The 17,998-nt window shown below is 48.3% G+C and overlaps 1 protein-coding gene across 3 annotated transcripts in view; it reads right to left on the bottom strand.

Annotated features, from left to right (window-relative positions):
- The window catches only part of ELP1 (elongator acetyltransferase complex subunit 1), a 2,667,893-nt gene that overhangs the window by 1,430,334 nt on the left and 1,219,561 nt on the right, over nt 1–17,998 (bottom strand). For all 3 annotated transcript variants that reach the window (XM_069630608.1, XM_069630606.1, XM_069630607.1), the window contains exon 16: nt 7,711–7,814. In XM_069630608.1, the coding sequence (XP_069486709.1) occupies nt 7,711–7,814 (104 nt within the window). The remainder of the gene's footprint in view (nt 1–7,710; nt 7,815–17,998) is intronic.

The raw sequence follows: 17,998 nt of genomic DNA, 5'->3' as shown, positions 1-17,998 counted from the left end.
GACTTGAGGAGGGCTCAATGATATTAGCCTTCAACATTTTGTTGACTCCCTCAATCACCATTTGTTTAGACAATAGGGTTTTAGATGAACCACTTGCCTTTATGGGTTCGAGTATAATGGTATGTACCTTTTACACTTCCTGGTTTTTCTGAGAATACATCAGGGAATAAAACCACTACATCTTTTAGATCTTCTCGTTGTTCGATAGATAGCTCGGAAGGAAGTAAGTCAAAGTTATCTATATCTACCGGAACCAGGTAGGCTAGTACTTTGGCATGGGTGGGTAACGGGTTCTCCTTAGACCCTTTTAAGAGGTTGATGTGGTATAAGATGACTTTCTGTTTTCGGTCTGGTTGAGCTATTTTATACGCGCACGTTCCGGTTCGTTCTATTACCTCATAAGGTCCGTGCCACTTCAAAACAAGTTTGTTCTCTGAGGTGGGTAAGAGGACTAGTACTTTCTGTCCAACAGAAAAAGATCTTAAATTTACTTTTTTATCATAATTAGCCTTCTGTTGGCTCCGAGCCGTTCCCATACGAATACAAACTAAGTCCCGAAACAACTTCATGTGTTCTTGCATACTAGTGGTGGTTTGTATATTGGAATGGGAGTCTCCTCTCATTCTTCCTAGGTTCCCAAGAGCATGTTCAGGACATCTCTTGGTTCTCTTCCATAGAGTAGGTCAAAGGGAGCGAAGCCTGTGGAGAGCTTGGGGGGTTTTCCTCACGGCAAATAGTGCCCATGGGATCATTCGATCCCAGTCATTCCCATCCTGGTGTACCAATTTCCATAGAATTAGTTTCAAGGTCTTATTGAATCTTTCTACTAGACCATCAGTTTGAGGATGGTACACCGAAGCTCGCACGGTGGTAATGTGGAGTTGCTCTTTGACTTCGGCCATAAGCTTACTCATAAAATTGGAACCTTGATCTGTCAGTATTTCTTTGGGAAAACAGACTCTGGAAAAATATGGTAGAAGATGTTTTAGGATCTGCTGAGTGGTATTATTTCGCATTGGGAATGCCTCTGGATATCGGGTTGTATAATCTATGATCACCAGGACATACATTTTGCCCAATTTAGTTGTTTCTAGAGGTCCTATTATATCCATACCAATTCTAGAAAATGGAACTTCTATGATCGGCAGCAGATTCAGAGGGGCAGGTACTGGGATGTGTGGGCTGGTCTTCTGACATATTTCACAGTTTTGTATAAAAGTGTTTATATCGGCGTGGATACCTGGCCAGTAAAACTTTCCACTAATATGCGCCTGGGTTTTAATGTGTCCCAAATGCCTGTAACGCTCACCTGATTCCCACGGAGGCGCAGGTCTGGCTTCGAGTGCTGATGCTTCTTCAATGGTGAAGCGCAGGACTCTGAAGATGGACAGGAAGGGCCCTCTACTCTGGCTTCTCCGGCTCGCAGGAATATTCCCCTGTGCGTGAAAAGGGAGTATTACCTACTGACTGAGTTATGCTCAAGCCTCCCACTCTCTTCCAACCCTCCACGATACCCTTCCACGATTCCCCGTGAAGTCTCACCTTAGGGTCTGAAAGGACGAGCTCTCCATCCTGCTTCTGACGCAGGGGCGCGTTGAACCCAGTTCCTTCACTGGATTGAGGTTGGATGGGAGTTCAGGTAAGCTTGATTATACTGGTATAATCGGCGCTGTAAAAGTTCTGTTGCAAGTTCAAAAGTTCAAGCCTTAAATAATAATGTTCATTGTCTTTTTTCAGGTGATGAATGAAGATTCCTTTGGAGACTTCTTGCAACAAAGCGCTGATGTTGATGTCTTTTCCCCATAGGGGCCGGGGTTCGGAATGCCGGAGATTTGGCGCCGACCCGAAGTGAAACGTGCAGTTCCAGTAAAGATCTGGTAAGTCCTAGATGAGCGCTCAGGTAATGTTTTTGCATTCGCTCATCTAATGTCTTTGTCTTTTTTCCCCAAAGGGGCCGGGGTCCTGCTTGGAAGCAGCAAGACCCAAAATGAAATGGGAATGACCCAACAGGTAAGTCTTAGAAGGAAACTGAGCTTTTCCTATTCCCTTCCTTCTCTCACCTCTTATTGTTGTCTTTTTCTCTAGGCTCTGGGAAGTGGCTGTGTATCCGGATGATCGCTGCTGAAGATGGAGGAACCCAGGAAAGGTGAGTGAAATGCAGCGCTGCAGCGATCGTAACAAAATGCTTTTAAAAATGATGTCTTCCCTTTCAGGATCGTCGGTGATGTCTCCGTGGTGCAGATTAGCTGGTAGGTCTCTTGTCTCCCTTTGCAGGTGACCCAGAATGCTGACAGGCGTGGCTGAAGTCCAGATGCAGGAGCTGACACGGTGAGCATCCAGCTGCGAGGAGCAGAACAACGCGAAGCGTGAGTTGCTGATCGGGTGTGGTTTAAATAGCTTTGGAAGAAGTTCCAAGTGTGTATCCTTCCTCCGATCAGGTATGTATCCTTCCCCGACCACACCCGGGTGGAAAGTAGTCCCACAGGTAAAGTAGTTCCTATTCAGGCCTCAAGAGGGCCTGGATGTGGCAGCATGGTCTGCATCAGGTAAGTGCACATTAAAACACTTGAACACATGTCTAGCTTTATGAGCCTGGCGCCTAAGGTGCCAGGACAGAGGTCCAACATGAGCCTGGCGCCTAAGGCGCCAGGACCGCGTCCAAAGAGCCCCAGCTTGGGCCCGCTGGCACTCCCCTGGGGGAAATGATGCCTGCCTCTGGGGTTGCTGGGTCGGACCTGGCTCCTTGGAGGTAGGCATCATGACAATGCCCTCCTGTGAGGTGGGAATGTGCGATCTGTAGCACAACCTTTTGGTGGCTTTTAGGAATTACTAGTTGGGTTTTTATAAGACCTTCTTGGGAGGTTTACCTTCGGTTTAGTAACCCAAGTTTTAAGGAGAAAAAGGGAATTCCCTTCTATATGTCTTCCTCTTCTGGAATTGTTTGTAAAAAACATTAAGCGAGAACTGGATCATTTTGCTGGGCAAAGGCTAGGTTGGGATAGATGGTAGGTTCTTCTCTTTTCCTTTCTTCGATGTTAATAGATTTAACAGCTTCGCCAAAACCTAAGTTACCTCTTTCTGTTTTATTTGGTTTGCTGTCTTTGAACTGAGGGAATAAAGCCCTTTCCAAAATTCCCTGCGCAATTTGGTCTCCCTGACGTATCTCAAAAGGGACCTCACCATGATTATGTAAGAGAACCTTCATGTCGCCCCTAAAGTCGGGGTTAAGGACGTCCGCTAAAACATCTATCCCGAATTTCCATGCTAAACAAGGTTTTTGGGGCTAATCGTTTGTAAATCCCCAGAGGGGCTATCAAAACAAAGTCTGTAGGAATCATTCCTCTTTTCCCAAGGGGATATAACAGCTTCCCTACTGCTACAGATATCAACCCCTATTGATTCCTTGGTGGCGATGGAGGGGATAGAGGCTCTCTGACTAAGTTTTTGAAATTGTAGGGTTCCCCAATTTGTTACAATTGATTCACCTCGCACTGCTGATATAAGGAACTCATGGTGGCAACAGTAAAGACAGATACAAGTGATCACAGTTCAAGCGTGTTTATTAAACTGTATGCAGGTTGGAAAAACTCCTAATCTAAACCTAAATCTAAGATCGGAGCAAGCGTCGACCATCAAAATAAAAATAAGGCAGTCCCAGGGACGTTGTGTCAAATAAAAGGGGCCTATACTAACAAACCTATTGCCAAACCTTACAACTAATACAAAAGGGGTGTAGGATAGTTTTCAAGAAAAGAAAGAAGTGTTCACAAATAATATGTCAAGATACGGCAGCTTGGGTCTCCCTTTCCCATGTTTTGAGCATGGGGCAAGGCAGCATCTTGGAGCACAGCACAGTTCTCAATCTTTCCCCAGCATAAGACGATAGTTCCGGTTTCAACTTCTCAGAAGCCTTGAGGCCAAGTCTCCTTTCAACAAAAGTCTTTTGCCTTTGAAGATCAGTAAAATAACAAACACAAAGTTCTTTGTCACGTTTCCTTTGGATGATGGATTCACCCCTGGGTCCACCCCTTCCGGGCGCTGACCCCCCCTTTACTTTCAGCCTCCCTCCACCGGGTTCATTATGGCTTTTCCTTTGTTCACAAATCTTAATGTCTTTTTAAACAGTTCTAGTGGACATCCACCGGCCGGGTTCACCTTTGACAACACACTGTTTCTTGGGACTTTAGACTTTGCCCCCTCTTTGTTAGCATCCCTCTTCCAGGTTCACTCTTGCCACCTTCACATTCATTTTGCTTTCAATGATTTGCGGGATTCACTTCCCTTGCTTTCTCACGAGGCAGGATTCACTTTACTTACTTTCTCTACAGATTTTGGGTCAAAGGCTTTCGACTGTATCGGGATTTTGCTTGACCTCCTGTATGACCACTTTGACCTAACTTGGCGGCTCTCCTACGGCCTTCTGGTATCTGTAGTTCCACCCAGACAGGGATCGACCAGAGTATCTTGAGTTAGCCCCTAAGTGTTGATTCCCTCTGCAGCTGGTCTCCCCTTAACACTTTTACAGTTATTTAAACTTAGTTGAACTTGCTACTTTGCGACTTTCATTCACCACAGCCCAGCTCTTATTGACTCTCCCCTCGACTCACCAGCTGTGATGAACCGCTTGAATTTCCTCTTAACTGGAGTCAAGGTCGGTATCATGGCAGCAGGAGTTTCCCTCGCTCCCGTTTATCAGCGTTGATACCCTGCGTGTACTGTTGATATCTGCTGCAACACACTTGGGCTATAGTCCTTGGTCTTACGATTCCCTCAGCAGAGGTTTCGTGGGTCTGCGTCTAAAAGGGCAAAGTAGTGTCTCTCCTTTTTCTTCCTATTGAACTGCCAGGCCTGGATAGTTGTCTCGTTGTGCGGTCTGCCTTGCTCGTATTGTGCTCTCTTGCTCCACCTTTTTTCCCTGTGTGGAATAGAAAAGGTCATCAGGTGTGTGTGTGTGTGTGAATCTGATTAATTGCCCGACTTTGCCTGACCCTTGTATTGGGACATGTCAGGTAAACGGCTCTGGTGTTAGTCCGTTCTCTGATGTGTCGTGAGGAAGTGTTTGTGACGGAAAAGGGGGGCAGTGGATTTGATTGTCCTACGTGGTAGGATACAGAAAAGGTGTTGAAAGAAGGGGGATACCGCGTCTGACCTGTCCGTGTCCCACTCCCACTCTCTGAGGACCCCCCCATCCAGATGATCCTCCCTCACTGGTCCACCCCCAGGAACTGGATCCAATAGCGATGGCCGTGTCCCGGCCACCTGTATGACAGAAACCGGGGGACTAGCTAGGGAGACACCTTCAGGTTTCTCACAGATCCGACAACTGCACCTACACCGGGTAACCCTGAATGGAAAAGCCACTGAAAACACCTATAAAGGAGCATGGTTATGCAAAGACCGTGTTGCGATATTGACCTCTTTTTAGTTTGAAAGCTGCAAGATTTGAACTCTTGGGGAAGGGAACCCCTGTATTTGATTAACTACTTTGAACTTGGTGAAGGGGTGTGGATTACAAGCCAAAGATCGAGAAGAAGCTCGGAACTTTACTTTGAACACTGTTGCTTTTTGATGCCGACATCCCTACACATTGTATGCAGTTATTTGTGAGGCCAAGTATAGGTTTTGGACACAGACAGATGTTTTACTTTGGACTTCCTGACGTACACTTGCCCTATGCTAAGGTGGGATTTCCCCACCTAAAGAAAACTAGGGATAGTTAGGGATTGCTACACCTTGCCGTTTTAGTTAAATAAAGTATTGTTGAGAAAACTTGAACCTGTTGTCTGTGTCTGACTCATGATGCCTTCATATAGTCCTTGGTCACTCCTAAAGCCTCGATGTGAGATCCCAGACTTCCTCCCCACCGCCCTGCCTACTCATCCTTTAACAAAACCCTGACAGTGAGGTCAATCATCCAACCTCCTCTACATTCTTTGGGCCAACTCAGCCTCTGTGTACCTTCTTGTGCTTATTAACTAAAGGGTTCCCTTCACTCTGCCCTCTAAAGGTTTGCAGTTCCTCCTTTACTGATGTCATGTTTTTCTCTGATCTCACCATCTCCAACTTCGCTGATGCTATTACCACCTTCTATGATCTCACCACCACCCTCTAAGATATTTCCCTCTAGCACATTCTAACTGCTTCTCCTATCACCCTCTAATACTGCCTTTCTGTTTGCTCAGTCAGGTAGTGTGGGTGTTTGGAGAGTTGTGGCAAAGGGTTTTTCTAATGTGTGCTCTCCTCTTGTTTGGTTTCCCTGAGCGGGCATGCAACTGTAGCTAATATTTGGTTCAGAGATGTGATAGGTGGCCCAAATAGAGTTTGCCCAGCCAGTGGTATGTGAAACAACCACAGGTGCCAAAAGAGAGGCCAGTCAGTCATCTTGGATAGTATTTTCTCTCTCCTCATTCTCCCGGGTGTTATATGGGTTGCGCCGAGCTCTGCAACCTTTCCAGCATGTGGTCTATCAGCTGGGGAGACCCTACGAAAGCTTAAGGGAATGTCTGTTTCACTTGCAGTGAGGGAAAGTACACTATTGTGTCAGATGGAGGGAAAAATCACTTGTTCGGGTACTCTGTCGCTGACAGTTTCCTTCCCACAATGAGCTCTAAGCGGTTTGAGTAGCCACAAACCTGCTCCACTATATCCACAGTCCCAAGGAATTCTACACAAGCTCAGCGAGCCATTGGAGAAATGCAATTTGATGTGTTGGGTGGGGATAGTAACATCCACCAGCTGCTACCTTCAACTATTGTGGGGAATGCTTCCCCTGGAAGGAAAAGCTCATGATATATATGCCATGAATTAGAATCTGTCTAGAAGGAGCTTCAAGCTCTTCATTGGAGAGGGAGTCTACTCATGCTCCTTTGTGGCGTCTCCCAAAATGTTGGGGAAGGACTACGATGGTAAAGACCCTGTTGCTTGCAACTAACGTGGTCTGTCGGGCAATATTGTCCCATGCCATGTAGCAGGGACCACATTGGTGTGACTCAGTGATCCTCCCCATGCACCTCTGTGCCCAACAACAACTGGTTCGGGATGGCACTCAATGTCAGAATTCCCTTCGCTAGTGCCCAGTATCATTGATCTTTGTGGCACCGCTGGTGTTGTGTTCCTTAGGATTAAGGTACTTTCAAATATGACCCTCTACATTGCTAAGAAGATCAGTCATTGACAAATCACGTAACTTCCGGTCCAAGTAACAATCAAATATCTATACATGGTTCAGCAGCCCGGCTTCACAGTTTAACGTTTCAGGTACTGCATTGCATTCCCTGGTTGCCTTGACGCTTGCTCCCCATTTCCATTTGCTTTATCTGCCTTTGCACATATGCTCTTGGTGCGAGCTTATCCTCCACACTGCTCTTCTGCCTCCAGACTCCCTTCTTTCCGCACATTAGGCCCCCAAGCTTTAAAGACCCCTTGTTAGTACTCTGGGTGCTAATGGACTGGGGAATCTTTGGGTTCCACTCTTTTTTCCCTCCAGGCCCTAAATCATATAGTGAGTGGTGTCACCTATCTTGCATAGCTCCTTCAGCTCCAACTGTCAGTTTAAAGCAAGGGACATCATCACATTACACAAGGGACGTTCCCGTAAGTTATGCTGCAGCTGGACATTAAATACGTATGGAGGACGAAGGACTGGATCTACTGGTATTGTGTTCTACTCATTTTGCATCAAAGGTATTAATATTTCAGCAGTTCACTTACCTCTCCATCAATGGTTGCTAGTGTGGTCTGCACACATGGATGAGGAAACCGTACTACATGGCCACTGCTGTTACGCCATGGCCCCAGGCCTTTTTCTGGATATTCTAAGGGAGGCAGGAGGAAACTCAAATCAGAACTCTGCAGTGAAGTTTGAATCAATGACAGTTAAAACTCTGTACAAGTTGCAAGGTACACTTACTGGGCACTTCCCTTGGAAATGTATTAGAACTATGCAGCACTTTAATCAATAGGCAGTATTAGTTAAAAAACAAAAAAGAAAAATGCCACAGCTATTACCATTAAAAAGAGGAGCCTTAACAGGAGAGGAAATAGTTGCACAAAGTGCTTCTTAGCAAAAGACCTCACTGCCTTATTCGTTGGTCATCTAGTGTGGGTGACGAAGGGGCCAGGGAGGCTCCCCGAGCCAGCCGATGATGACCCCCGGGGGTGGTATAGGAAGGATCTCCCGATCACTCCGACATATATTTGCACCTCATTTGACTATCTCCTGCTCAGTGGTGTTGGTTGTCACCTTTAAGAGCCTTACTAGGAGACCCGTGACCTTACATGGAGGAAAGCAGCCCCTGCCCAAACCAGATTAATCAAGATGCAGACCCTGATCTCACCACAACCATCTTAATAATGCCAAAACATTAACAGTGCTTACCAAAGGAATCCTCTTGACATATTCAGAAGAATATTTCATGAAAGAAACAGTTGCTTTGTTTTTGAACAAGTGTTCTATGGAAGATACATTTACTTTACCAATTTGAGCGACGTGTTGGATGAGAGAATTTTCTTTTATTGAATTGAATAGAATATTGTTTACCTTGCACATTTTGGTTGTATGTCAGTGTGAGGGCAAGATATATTTGGACACAAGGTTCATTTTCATTAGCTTTAGTTTGATAGGTAGGATAGGTAGGAACATTTTTGTTAGGATAGGGGCAGATAGGCCTTTATCCCATCCCCTTTTTATTTTGATAAACATGACAAATGCTCAGAAAATCAAATTTTTGTGTCCGTCTCTCATTTCTGACCCCACACAGAGGGAAAAGGCAATTACACAGCACCAGTCACACAAGCAGCACTAATAAAGATACATGTATGTGTAGGCTCCAAAGACCTGACAAGCCCAAGGGAATGACACACTAAAATATTTAAGGACGTCCCAGGAAGGGGAGGTGTTGGCTCTTGTAGAGGCAGGAGTTTGGAGAGAGTTGGTAAATTCATGAAGGAGGAGGAGATTGGTATGACGCAGGAAACAGGAGGCTGAACTGAATTGATATAATTTATTTCTATCGCGCTCGTACACAAGTGTTTCAGAGCGCGACAAGGCAAGGGAGGGGAACAGGGGAGAACAAAACAACGATCTTACTAGGCCCAGTGACATTGAGAACGCGGAAGTGCATGGGAGAGGGGAGGGGAAAAGTCCATGGAAGGGGGGAGAAGTGAAAAATGCAGAGCAAAGGAGAAACAGATAAATAATAATAAATAAATAAATAATAAAGGCAACAAATAGAGGCAGTGCAGCCAGCAAGTGGCAAGTTCTGGGTTTAAGGCAGCAGACAGGGTAGGTCTGATAAGTGCAGGAAGAAAAAGGAGGTGTGGGGGGGGGCTTTATGGGTACAGAATACAGATCCCAGTGCAAGGGGTGGCCCGGAGGCAGTGCGGGAGGGTGGTATGGTGAGCAGGTACCTGAGCCCGGAGGACAGAGGGTGGCCAGGTACACAGTGCCAAGAGAAAACAGATCAGCAGGGGAGAGGGAGGGCGAAGGCACAAGCAAAGAGAACGGTCTTGAGGTGCTTTCGGAACCAGAGATGGTTCTCCTCAAGTTTTAGAGTGGCAGGGAGGCTGTTCCAGAGGAGAGTGGCAGGGAGGCTGTTCCAGAGGAAGGCCCCAGCCGAAGACAGAGATTTACCCCCAGCTCGTTTCTTTGAAAAACAAAGAGGTAGAGGAGTGAAGAGCTCGAGAGGGGAGGCATTTACGGAGGAATAGCGGAAGGTATTTTGGACCCAGGCCCCAGAAAACCTTGTGGACAATGCAGAGGGGTTTGAATTTAATCCTTGCATCCACTGGGAGCCAATGGAGAGATTTCAGAGCTGGAGAGATACGATCTCAGGACTTGAGGCCAAAAACAAGTCTTGCAGTCCTGTTCTGGATTAGTTGCAGAGGGCGAAGAGTAGAGGCAGGTAGATTTTGAAAGAGGCTGTTACAATTGTCCAACCTAGAAAGAACCAAAGCTTGGGAGACAGTGAGCTTCTGGGGGGAAGGAGAGGAAAGGTATAGTACCTCTGAGGAGGTGCAGTAGGAAGTTTGACTTTTTAGAGACATCAGAGATGTGGGTGGAGAAGGAAAGTGTGGAGTCAAACATGACCCAGAGGTTCTTAGATTCTCCTCATCGGCACACCTTCACCATCCTTTCCCCTCACCCCCACCTGCGAAGCTATGTCTTGCTGGCATTCAGACAAAGATCATTGGTGGCACACCAATCTGGAATGGCAGTTAGGCAATCAGAGATGAGAGAGGGAGAGGAGGTGGCCGAGGGCAGCCTGAAAATGAGTTGTGAGTCATCAGCGTAGCACAGGAAATTTGACCAGGAAATGGCAATGCAGTGGGCGAGAGTTGCAGGTATTGGTTGAAAAGCCAGGGAGAGCGGTTAAACCCCTGTGGAACACCACAGGTAGAGAGGAACATAGATGATAGGAAGGACCCAAGTCAGACCTGGGAGGGTCGATCAGAGAGGAAAGAGGTCGGGCCAGGCCAGAGCCTGATCAGTGATACCCAGGTTATCACGGAGACGGTTGGAGCAGGATGGTATGGTTGACCGTGTCAAAGGCAGAAGAGAGATTGAGTAGGATGAGGACAGAGGGAATGGTAGAGTCAAGGTTGGAGAGAAGATCTTAACAGATGTTCAGGAGAGCGGTTTCCATGCTTTGGGCAGCTCTAAAGCCAGACTGGAAGTCATGGAGACAGCCAACAGAATCGGAATGAAGGTTAAGCTGAGAGATGACTAGCTTTTCCAGGAGTTTGCCCAGAAAGGGAGTAATGGAAATTGGCCAATAGTTAGCTGGACAAGAAGGATCAACTGTGGGATTTCTTGAGAAGAGGATGCACAAGGAAGTGCTTCAGAGGGGAGGGGGAGGATACTGATGCAAAGGAGTGGTTGCAAAAATCAGCAGGGGCCGGAGCGAGGGTGTTAATGTGGTCCTTGATGGTTTTAGAGGAGCAGGAAAGAACCTGTTTTGATGAGGCTTTCATAGATCGGACTTGTCTAGCGACCTCATCAGAGGAGAAAAGAGGAAAGGATGAGGAGGGTGGGTGGGATGGCTGAAGGAGAAACAGCAAGAATAGACAGAGGAAGGGGAGGAGAGGGTGGTCAGGATGTCCTGGGTTTTTGAGATAAGGTGAGAGGCAAGGGCATTGCAGAGAGCCTGGGAGGCAACAGGAGGGGTAGAGACTGCAGCAGGGTTGGCCAGCTCCTTGCAGATATTAAAGAGTTCGGCCGAGTTGTTAGATACCGCAGAGACACAGGCTTGAATGTGGACTCTCTTCTTGGTGAGGACAGAGAGTCGTTATTGCCTTTGGAGCAGGTGACAGGCCAGTTTGTCAGAGGATGAACAAGAAGCCCTCCATTTCCTCTCAGCTGCCCTAAACTTACATTTAAGTGTAGGTAAGTCGGAGTCATACCAGGAATTGCACTTGGCTTTGGGCTTCAAACGGATCCTCATGACGGGGGCATGAGCATCAAGAGTATCAGAAATTTAATTTGCATTTATTTGTATTAATTTTATTTGTAATGCGCACCGTCAGGCCCGGAGGCATCAGGGCGCAATTTAGGACATGGTTACATAACGAGCATACATATATTCAAATTTGGGTACAGTGCAAAGTATTCAGAACATACAGATATATACATCATTTACAGAGTGGAGATTGGAGCAGGCGTTTTACTGGGACAGGGTTCCCATGTACATACAACATCTAAGTTTCAAGGCTGATTGAAAAGCCAGGATTTAGTTTTGGACTTTAAGGCACTAAAGCATTCTTCTGATCGGATGGTGAGGGGAAGGGCATTCCAAAGCTTGGAGGCTAAGACGGGGAAGCTTGATCCACCTGCTTTTTGTAATTTGAACCTAGGGATGGTTAAACAGTGGGTCTGGGCGGTTCTATAAGGGCGGGTAGGCGTGTGGCGGGATAGCCGGCTGCAGAGATATGGGGGGGCTTGGTTGGCTAGGCATTTGTGGGTAAGGCCTAAGGCTTTCAGTGCAATTCTCTGTTTGACCGGTAGCCAGTGTAGATTGGATCTAGATTCCCAGATGTGGTGGTTTCGTGGGATGTTTAGGGCCGCTCTAATGGCGTTGTTCTGGGAGATTTGCAATTTGTTCAGATTCACTTGGCTGGTTCCTAGGTAGAGGGCGCTACCATAGTTGATTTTAGCCATATTGAGGGTTCTGGCCAGTGTGACCCAGTTTGGGGTGATCAGAAATGGCCTGCAGGCTGCAATGAGTTTGCAGGTGTATGCTGAGGCAGATCTGACTGCATTTGTTTGTCGGGAAAGGGATAAGGGAAGAGAGGAGCATAGACAGGGCTGTGTCAGGATATGAGACAGCCAGAGGTGGAGGGGGGGAGAGAAGGTGGCGGCGAAAGCCTCAACTGACACATGCTTCATGGGCCGGATGTCCGAGAAGGTAGGTGGCATTGTTGGGCTTGGCTTGGGGACAAGAGAGTAGGAGAGGAGAGGAGAGGAGGGAATGATCGCTCCAGGAGATGGAGTGGTCAGAGGGATGGAGAGGGGGAGGTCAGAGGAGATCAAGACATCGAGTGTGTGCCCCGCAGAGTGAGTCGGGTAAGAGGGGAGGATGGACAGGGAGAGGGAGTTGCAGAGGTCACGGAAGAGTACAGAGAAGGAACAAGGAAAGTCTAAATGGATATTGAGGTCACCGAGGAGAAATTGAGTGGTAGAGGCCAGGAGGGAGGAGGAGAGGTCTGCCCTTTCAGAGAGAAATGAGGTGATTTGACCAGGAGATTGGTAGATGGTATCCACAGTAAGAGAATGGGTAGGAAAGAGAGAGAGCCTACAGAGAAGGCATTTAAAAGAGGAGTAGGTCTGAGTGGGAGGGATAGAGGCAGGAATCCACTCTGGAAAGATCAGGGCTACCTCTCCACCGGACCGGGAGGATCTGGGTGCGGAGAGTATCTTGTAGCCATCAGGGAGGAGAGTGTCAAAGCTTGTGACAGAGCTGGCCGTGAACCATGTCTCAGTAAGACCAAGGACATTAAGGTCTAGTTCTTGAAGGAGGTGGCAGATGTCAGAGGAGTGTTTGACAACACAGCGAGAGTTGAGAGTGGCAATATGAAGAAGGTTGCCAGCCCTAAAGACCTTCCGTGGAGGGGTACAGATCAGAGGTACGCCCTGCGGCGGAGAAAGAGCCATAGGAGGGGCAGAGGAGGAGGAGAGAGAGAGGGCAAGGGGGCAGAGGAGGGGACAGCAGGAGATGAGAGGAAATTGGTAAGGCGAGGGAAGCGCCTATCAAAGAGGAGGAGATTGGCCTGAGGGCCTTGGACCATGACAGTGCCATTAAGGTAGACATTAATGATGAGGAGTCGAAGGAAGCCATGAGAACTTCCCAGCAAGTTCCATCATTAATGGGAGAGGAGGAAATAGGACAGAGCACAGAGATCATATGAAGAGTCCATAGATCTAGCAAAGGAACGACAAAGAGGATGTCGGTGAGGGTCTGTCTGGAGAAAGCTTTGGTGTAGGTTTCAGCAATAGGAAGACCAGGATTAGAGGGCAAGATATGCTTTTTAAATTTCTTCTTACCAGACTTAGTGAGAAGGGAGGGAAAGTTGATAGTGAAGTAGTTTGAGTAGATAGGAGAGACAGATAGCGCCATGTGGAGGTAGAGAGAAGAGGTAGTGGGAGAAATATGCAAGTGCAGCGGTATGAACAGTCACTGGGCTGGCAGTTACAATTGAGAGCCAAAGTAAAAATGAAAAGCACACCCAAATTTGACTTTCTAAAAAACACCCATATTCGACTTTCGATGGCAAAAGCGAATGCGCCATAGGTAAAAGAAATGAGGTAGGGGGGTGGGGCCAGCCGAGGACGCGAACGGATGCCTCCTCGGTAGGCTCTGGAACTCCTTTCCCGTCTCGAGGCCCCTATACCCCTTACAGCCCCTTGATTACGCATCTCCATAGCCGTTTTTGGGGCAAACAGCTGTGAAAGCAGCGGGGCTGATTTGGAGGCACATAGAGCTGTCACAGGTGGCAGAGCTGTGCGTGGTGAAACTTGGAGCAGACCTGCAACGGCCAAAACCAAGATGGCAGATGGGAGCTAGTGGTGGCTACCGAAGAAACAGAGACACGGAGAGCACTCCCTGCTGAGGACATAACCGCAAGAGAAGTGGCCCATAACGGATACATCGATGAGAACCTGCAGCAGGGGAGGACTGCGAGCGGGCCCCCATTTGATGCCGAGGTGCCCCACTGAACAGCCCCTCCCCGTAAGAGCCAACGGCAGTTGTCCTGTTATGGACGCGGCTGCAGGGAAGGCGGGACTGAAGCTGAAGGAGGGCAGGAGCTGGCGATCACAAGCGGGGGCCCCGACCAGAGCTGAGGAGACCTGCTAGGAAGCCCAGCAGAGCAGCCCCTCCCTCCCCCAACCAGCGGACGTCTCTGCTGTGGACATACACCTGAAAATGGGTACGGAGATGCCGGAGGGCGGCGGGAGCGCCTGAATGTCAGAGAAAAGAGGAAAATAGGAAAATTACCCTACAGGAGTGTTGAGAAGCCGGCCCATACCAGTGGGACAGTGAAGGGCCCTAGACATAGGGAGGAAAAGTGCATACGGAGAGACAGGAGCACATGCTGGCTCCCTGGAGGCCCCCACCCAACAGTGAAAGCTGAGCATCTGGGCAGTATTCGACATGAGTGGGCCTGAGGGAACATGTCCTCCGGAGAGAGCACCCTGCGAGAACCATCACACATAGAATAGCCAAACATTGCCTCAGGTCCCCCAGGCAGCCACATCTAAGCAAAACCTGAGAAACACTGTCCCCTGAGAGGCGCAGCACAAGGTGGCAAGATATAAGGACCTTGGAAGGGCTTGTGTGTCATGAGCCATCAAACTCGCCCCTTCTGGGATTCCTGGTCCCTGTCACGTCGGGCCTTACACTCCATAATACTACCAACATGGCGGCAAGCTCAGCACGCTGCTTGCCAGTCTTCACATTCCACGCAGCGCCCTCTATAAAGAAGCCACACCCCTGCGGCCCCACGCGTCTCAACGCTGCTACTAGCTGTTATCGGACGTGTGTTCAGAACCTTCTCTAGAGCTACTTGCTATCCCCTGGCCCCTGGATTCCCTTCTTCCGACTTCTTCCCTCTTTTCTACTTCCCAGAATCCCTGTGCCGCTTCCGCGCGCCCCCAACACCTTCTTGAATACTCCTGGAGTTTCCCGTGATCCTGGACATCGAAGCTGAACATAATCTGGAAGCAGAGGACGGCCGAGCGGGCTTATTTAAGTCCCGAACCATACGAAAGTAGACTCCACCTAAGGAGGACATCAGGCAACATAGACAGGTGAGAAGGGGGGAAACCTGTGACATTGTGGGCCCCGGGGACCCAGCACAACAATATTAGAGACACTGCAGGCCAGAGGCGGTGACCCAGGAAGAGGCACATCCAGTTTTGGGGCAAATAACGAGAATACACCCCCTCCCACTTGGTCAGCAACATGTCTAAGCAAGTTACAAAATCGAAAAACCAAGGGTCAGGTGACATCAAGACCATGATGCAGTCAGCAGAAGTCCAGAAACGTACTCAACTGCAAGCTATGGTCCAGATACATTCCCCTCCCCCAGAGGGTGTAAGAGAGCTCGAAGATCCACCGATTCGTAGATCAGAGCTACTGGCAGTGTTGCAAGAGCTCAAAAAAGACATTTAGGACAGTGCAGCTGACGTAGCCAAATCAACTGCGGATCTCAGCAAGGGGGTCATAGCGGTGGAGAAAAGAATCGACGAGGTGGAAACCGCGATGATGGAACAGGGCCATGACCAAGAGGTGCTGTCCAACAGGGTGTACGAGTTTGAGCAACAAATGGAGCGCGTCGAGAACAAACAAGAGGATGCAGAAAACAGGTCCAGGAGGAATAACATCCGGATTCGCGGAGTCCCAACATCAGTGATGGACTCTGACTTACAACAATATGTAACAGACCTGTTTTGGCAAATCCTGGGCGAAGACAAAGAGATCATACTGGACCGGACACATAGGGTCTATTCTACATTCCAACTGTACCAAAAGCTGACCCCAGATGTGCTGACTCGAATACATCTATTTCAACTGAAGGAGGAGATAATGCGGGCTGCCCGGAAAAAAGAACCGCTAAGCTTTCGAACTACATCTATCCAGCTATTCCAAGACTTGGCTCAGGCAACGCTCGCTAAGAGGAAAAAGCTGAGGGTGGCTACGGACTGGCTAAGAACTAGGGGTGTGCGATACCTCTAGGGATACCCGACGAGCCTCCGCTTTGAATGGAAAGGCCAAAGATTTATAGTCATGAAAGAGGAGGACATGGAAGTACTCATGAGGGAGGAAGAGGGCGGAGGGAGTAACAACAAAGAAGGGTCCTCGCCCCAAAATGGGATGAAGGAAGGCAGGCCTGAGAGAGAGCAATGGAAACAGGCACGGGGGTGCAATAAGGGCCCCAAATCCACCGATCCCACGTGAAATTAGCATGGAGGGGGGAAAAGAGACCCTCTGGTTAAAAGAGGATCTGAAACCAATAAAGGGGGGTTCAAGTCTGCAGCCCAAAATCCCGTAATGGGGGCAAAGATGAAATAATCCAACAATGCTACACCAATGAGGGGGGGTGAGGGGGCGGGGAGGGAGACCAGATCCCAGATTTCCCAGGTAGATGTTGGACCTGGTGAGACACGGTGGTAGTACCACAGTGGAAGTTCAAGTGAAAAGTTCAAGATTAGGGGCTAGGGGCCAGGGGGGGGGCATATTACATGGGGAGAGACTACAGGCAATAAATATGTGGTAATCAGAAGGGTGGCAGGACTCGAGCGTATTGAGAAAGGAACAAGGTCAAGGTGGGACAACGAATGACCTAGCATTTGTTACACTAAATGTTCAAGCACTTAATTCCCCGATCAAGCGGAAAGCTATGCTGAACAGGCTGGGGGATATGCAGGCCTCAGTAGTATGGATGCAGGAGACACACCTGCTTCCAGAAGATGAACATAGACTAAGGCACATGGCCTTCCCCATGCAATGCTTTGCCTCTAGTGGAACCAAAAACGGGGAGTAGGCATCTTGTTGGCAAAGGGTGTGGGCTTTGAGAAACATTTTGTTAAAAAAGACCCAGAGGGCCGCTACTTAATGCTGGGAGGGAAACTTTTAGGACAACAAGTCACACTGATAACGATCTACGATCAACGAAAGACAGGATCGATTTTTGTTGGGACTGCTACCCAAGATCGCGCAATGGGGAGTGGGGCAGATCCTCATTGAGGTGACTTCAATGGGGTGATTGACACCGCAATGGACAAAACCCTCCTGGCCACCCCCAATGATCATACATATTGGAATGCCTTAGCAAGATTCATCAGGGAATTACACCGGATAGAAAGATGGCGATTTTTCCGCCCACATGAGAAAGCATTATTCAGCGGTGCAAAGGGGTCACTCCCGGATCGATATGGTTCTCATCTCAGAAACATTGGTCCCACAAATCACGGGACTGGAAATAGGGGTGAGGCGTTTATCAGATCACGCTCCGGTTCTATTCAAAATGGAACCGGCTAACTCACAACGACAACCCTGTAGGCCCTGGAGACTAAACAAGGTGATTCTGAGGGATTTAGCCCTTAGAACGGCCATAGAACAGGTCCTAAAAAACTACTTCAAAGAAAATGTTACTCCAGAGGTAAACTGGGCCACTATATGGGACGCAAGCAAAGCAGTGGTAAGGGGTGAATTTATCGCGCACACAACAAACTACATCAAAAGTCGGGAGAGGGTGAGGCGGGACATGGAGGCCAAAGTAACAAAGGCAGAGACGGAGTACAAAGATAAGGGCTCACAGAAAGCTTGCCGGGAATTGAAAAAAGCAAGGGCGGTCCTTGAAACCCACATGGCTGATGACCCTGCACGATTACTGGTACAAACCAAACAGTTTTATTATATACATTGGGACAACGCCAACCGACTCCTCACAGCTAAGCTGAGACATCAGAAACTCCGGAATCGTATAGCCCAACTTAAAAACC

Source organism: Ambystoma mexicanum, chromosome 6q, assembly GCF_040938575.1.
Source record: "Ambystoma mexicanum isolate Mex_15411 chromosome 6q, UKY_AmexF1_1, whole genome shotgun sequence".
Lineage (NCBI taxonomy): Eukaryota > Metazoa > Chordata > Amphibia > Caudata > Ambystomatidae > Ambystoma > Ambystoma mexicanum.
Note: the sequence above shows the minus strand (reverse complement) of the source record. Positions and strands in the feature narration are given on the sequence as shown.